General features: G+C 34.5%; 1 protein-coding gene across 1 annotated transcript; it reads right to left on the bottom strand.

Annotated features, from left to right (window-relative positions):
* Nucleotides 1-2,149: 2,149 nt before the first annotated feature.
* Nucleotides 2,150-4,249, bottom strand: LOC127245090 (uncharacterized). Its single transcript, XM_051265739.1, has 2 exons — nt 4,014-4,249; nt 2,150-2,743 (listed from the first exon to the last, which is right to left on the bottom strand). Exons 1-2 carry the CDS (start codon nt 4,235-4,237, stop codon nt 2,221-2,223), a joined length of 747 nt encoding a protein of 248 aa, XP_051121696.1. The 5' UTR covers nt 4,238-4,249; the 3' UTR covers nt 2,150-2,220.
* Nucleotides 4,250-5,377: the final 1,128 nt, after the last annotated feature.

The raw sequence follows: 5,377 nt of genomic DNA, 5'->3' as shown, positions 1-5,377 counted from the left end.
ATATTATGAAGCTGATATCATTTATATCGATACAGTGAACTTGTTTTGGTGGTTTGTCTGTTCATAATGTTAATAGGTTGTATGCATCGTGAATGTAAATGCGAAGTAAGGTATGCTTGGTATTTCATGTTAGTTTATTGAGTTGTTTGTTCAATTCATGCTATTAGTTCACTGCTTGATTATTGCCTCTCGGCCATGTCTATTCTAATCGATAGGATTAAAATGCTTATAAATTTTTAAGTAGCTGTTAGATAAAATATTGCAATGTTTATTTTAATACGTTATACATATTATTGTGTTTACATGAAATACTCTTAGCTAGCATATGGTTGATTTTCGATTAGTTTATACCAGGTAAAAAATAGGACGAAATGAATTGTTAGCACAGTTGTAGGCTTATGATAATTTAATCGTGCTGGTTGAAGGACTAATTATGTCTAAATTTTTTTTTTAATTGTATGTGAGTTTAATTTCTTAAAGTGTACTAGTGATAAGTTGGATAAGATAATAATATCCAATCCAATTACTCAAATTAAACAAGGTCCTAATGAAAAGAGTCCTCTTGTTGCAGGCACTGCAGTGCAGGTATTGAGGAGAAAGAATCTATCAAGCCAGCAAATTCAGATAATAGTACTGCTAATCTCTGCTGTTCGCCTGGTATTATGCCGCTGGATTACCAAGAGGGGACTTGGTTTAACGTAGAAAACTTGGAGCTCAGTTCTATTGCTAATTTGAGCTTGTTTATAAATGACTTGCTGCAATCCAGCGATCCTAATTCACTGGAAACTGGTTATGTGAGGACCTCCTCAATGAATAAGCTGTTGGTGTGTAAGGTTGACATATTGAAAGCACTTGAAGTGACTGAATCCAAGATAGATTCTCTTGAAACTGAACTCAAGACTCTGTCTGCTGGATGCAACAGCTGCCATCCATGTCCAGCTGCTTGCCACTTGAAATCTGGAGAGCCCCTTTTAGAACCTTGTGAAGAGCATGCTGCTGCTTCTGGTAGTACTGCTGTTCCTCCTCCATTGCAGATTGCATCATTTGGGAGCCTGGTTGATGAGGATGCATCTGCTGCCCAGGAAGGAGAGGCTATGGAGGCGAAGGATGAAGACATTGATAGTCCACATACAGCAACTTCTAAACTTGTTGGGGCTGTAGTAATGTCTGGGGAAGATACTTGCACTTCCAAGATGGCAGAAAGTGTTGAGGGCTCTGTTATGCTGAACCCAGACATTTCCAGTAACTTGAATTCTGCTTTGTCAGAGAATGGGGTGGGCAACCAGGATAATGTGTGTCCTGTTTATGTTCCTAGTTCCATTTTGAGGACCTCATATTGCTGTAGAGTCGAGGGTGATATGCACTAGAATACTTGAGACATGGAATTTCTCTAAATGATATGCGGAGAATGACAGGATAGAGGAGGATGAAAGGAAAATCAATGGTTCCTTCCACACATATGTACTCAAAAAAGCATTCTATACTTTCCCAACAGAGCATCAGAAGTGCTCTCTTCAAATTAAAGTAGCAAATGATTCAAAGTACCAATAATATCAGCATAGATCAACATTAAACACTTCCCCTTAGTGGAGCATCATAGCATATAATACACAAAAACTTGAAGCTGACATTGGAAGTAGAAGAGTACAGTGTTTTAAGCCTACAACAAAGACCTCTTCAGTCTTCAGGTACTTAAAAAACCAGTCAAAAGTGTCATGCAACATTACCAGAAGATGCTAAACATTCCTTGAATAAACAAGAAATGCATGCCCTGATGCATCAAATCCACCAAAAATTTAAATATCTCAGAGTCTTTACATCACTTCCCCTGGAATTTAAACAACCACATGAAGTATCATTCTGTAGAAAATGTTAAGAATGGAGATCAATAAATCTCATTCAAAGATTATTTGGAAACTGATACTTAACTCTCACCTTCTTACCATTTTTTATATCATGTTTTAATGAGCCAAAAGCAGCATTCCTATTAGTTTTGTATTAACATTTAACAAGGATCGAACTCCAGCTCTTCAAACTTAATAGTGTGTCAAGTTATGAGGAGATCCAAAGGCCATTGGAGTAAGTATGATATAGTAAATAAAAGCTATATATGAAAAAATATAGATAGGAGTGGAACACAAAAGGAAGCAACACATCAAGGCAAGAATCATAGCAAGATAAATACTTAACAAAATAAGAAATACGAGACTGAACGGAGGATCAATTCCTTCTATACCCAGTTTGACTTAGATCAAACATCTTGTGAGACTTCCTCTGAAGTTTCCTTAGAGGAGGAACAGCAGTACTACCAGAAGCAGCAGCATGCTCTTCACAAGGTTCTAAAAGGGGCTCTCCAGATTTCAAGTGGCAAGCAGCTGGACATGGATGGCAGCTGTTGCATCCAGCAGACAGAGTCTTGAGTTCAGTTTCAAGAGAATCTATCTCGGATTCAGTCACTTCAAGTGCTTTCAATATGTCAACCTTACACACCAACAGCTTATTCATTGAGGAGGTCCTCACATAACCAGTTTCCAGTGAATTAGGATCGCTGGATTGCAGCAAGTCATTTATAAACAAGCTCAAATTAGCAATAGAACTGAGCTCCAAGTTTTCTACGTTAAACCAAGTCCCCTCTTGGTAATCCAGCGGCATAATACCAGGCGAACAGCAGAGATTAGCAGTACTATTATCTGAATTTGCTGGCTTGATAGATTCTTTCTCCTCAATACCTGCACTGCAGTGCCTGCAACAAGAGGACTCTTTTCATTAGGACCTTGTTTAATTTGAGTAATTGGATTGGATATTATTATCTTATCCAACTTATCACTAGTACACTTTAAGAAATTAAACTCACATACAATTAAAAAAAAAATTTAGACATAATTAGTCCTTCAACCAGCACGATTAAATTATCATAAGCCTACAACTGTGCTAACAATTCATTTCGTCCTATTTTTTACCCGGTATAAACTAATCGAAAATCAAACATATGCTAGCTAAGAGTATTTCATGTAAACACAATAATATGTATAACGTATTAAAATAAACATTGCAATATTTTATCTAACAGCTACTTAAAAATTTATAAGCATTTTAATCCTATCGATTAGAATAGACATGGCCGAGAGGCAATAATCAAGCAGTGAACTAATAGCATGAATTGAACAAACAACTCAATAAACTAACATGAAATACCAAGCATACCTTACTTCGCATTTACATTCACGATGCATACAACCTATTAACATTATGAACAGACAAACCACCAAAACAAGTTCACTGTATCGATATAAATGATATCAGCTTCATAATATCAAAAAATATTCAAATAATAATTAAAAATCTCGAATCATTCCAACTGAGCACTAATGACACCATAACCATGCTTGAGCCTTAGCATATCAGGGGAATCATAGAACAGTGGCAGTAAGAACCTAGAAAATTATTAATTGAGCACTGATGCTATGGATGTGTTAAATTGATCCCACACATTAACAAAAACTTAAATCATGGGAAATAGCTTATGAAATTCAAAAGACATGGTAAGTAACAAATCAGACTTTCCATTCCAGTATTCAACAAAAAAAAGTAGAAAAAAAAGATAACAACAACAACAACAATAATCTCTCACAATGGAAGTCTAACTGAAATTTTAAAGATACAAGCAAAAAGAAACACAGAAAGGAAATCTAAAAGATGAAATATATAAATATATATACACAGATATCTGAAATCGCTTTCCTATATCCCAGCACATGCTCCACAAGTAAATCAAAAAGAGACACAAGTGAAGCAGAGCACCGCCGTGTTGCTGCCAGTATTGTAATCGAAATTGCAATTATTCGAGTAAGAGGGTGGTTGCACTGCCCGATCGTAACATGATTGGTATTATTATTATTATTATTGTCATCATCATTGTTGTCTTGAACATGCGGCAGCATTTTTTATGCTCTTGGCAGGCTGCCTAAGTGGAGATGGTAATGGTCGGAAGATGGCGGCAGGAGCGGGGATACCTCTTGTTGATATTGTCGTCGGTAATAGGAGAGATGGTGCAGAACAAGATGGAGCTCCTCCTGAGCCATTTGAATCTGGTGGGTGAAGTGGCGAATGCCGATGATCCGTGGACGGGATACTTGTCGCACATGGCTGCATGGTACTTAATAGAGCCGATGATGGCAATGGACGATTCTGAAACATTTTGAGCTGATCGGTGGGGAAGAATGGGGCCAGAAGGCATTCCGCTGTGTAAGGTGCACACGCCTCACTGCTGGCTATTGCTATTGCAGGTATTATTATTATTCTTTTTATTATTACTACCTCAGTTCATAAATGATATTCATTTGATTTTTCACGGAGTTAACAAACCCTAAAAAATCAAAGCATCCGCTATAAAATCAAAGCATCCGTTATAGTAATTTTTTTCATAATCTTCGTCATTGTCTTTTCAGTTTTTTATTATAACAAAATTCATTGTTTAAATTTATTACCTTAGATAAATGACTCATTACCTTCAACAAAAAATAAATAAAAATAAATTAAAAATTATCCAAAATTTTAAAATTTAAATTTAATATAAATTATTTATAAATATATTTAAATTTCATTAACCAATTATCTACTTTTCATATTCAATTCAACGAGATGGCCAGTAAAATACCAATTTTTTCAATAAGTTCTTGAATCTATATAAATTAATATTTAAAAGTTAAAATATAATATTATATATAATATATTATTAATTTACACAATACAAATTTTTACAAATAAATAAATAAATACAATAGTAAATAAAATGAAATATGTATATATATACACATTCAATTAAAAATAACAACAAAACTATAATAATACATAAATATATGCAAGTAACAAGAATGCGTAAATCATATTTGAGATGTTTAAAAAATAAAGTTTTTGTTGCTGAAAGAAATTTTTTTTTTCAGATGACAATCTTCTCCAATAAAAGAAATAAAATTTTTGTTGCCTGAAGAACAATACTCTTGCCTTGCCTTGCCTAAAAAAAAAAAAAAAAAAAAAAAACATGCTGTAAAACTTGTTTAAAAGGAGGACACGCTGCCTGAAGAAATAGAAACACCCTATAAAACTTGCCTGAAGAAAAAAAAAGAAGAACATCCTGTAAAACTTGCCTGAAGAAATTTTCTTCTCCGGATGGCAATCTTCTCCAATAAAAGAAATAAAATTTCTGTTGAGGAACAACACCCTTGTCTTGCCTGAAGAAAATTAAAGAAAACACGTTGTAAAACTTGCATTAAGAAATAAAAGGAAAACACCCTGAAACTCGCCTGAAGAAATTTTTCTCCGGATGTCAATTTTCTCCGATAAAAGAAATAAAGTTTCATAATTCACTATAAAACTT

Source organism: Andrographis paniculata, unplaced genomic scaffold (genome assembly GCF_009805555.1).
Source record: "Andrographis paniculata isolate CXL003 unplaced genomic scaffold, ASM980555v1 Contig21END, whole genome shotgun sequence".
NCBI classification, from domain to species: domain Eukaryota; kingdom Viridiplantae; phylum Streptophyta; class Magnoliopsida; order Lamiales; family Acanthaceae; genus Andrographis; species Andrographis paniculata.
Note: the sequence above shows the minus strand (reverse complement) of the source record. Positions and strands in the feature narration are given on the sequence as shown.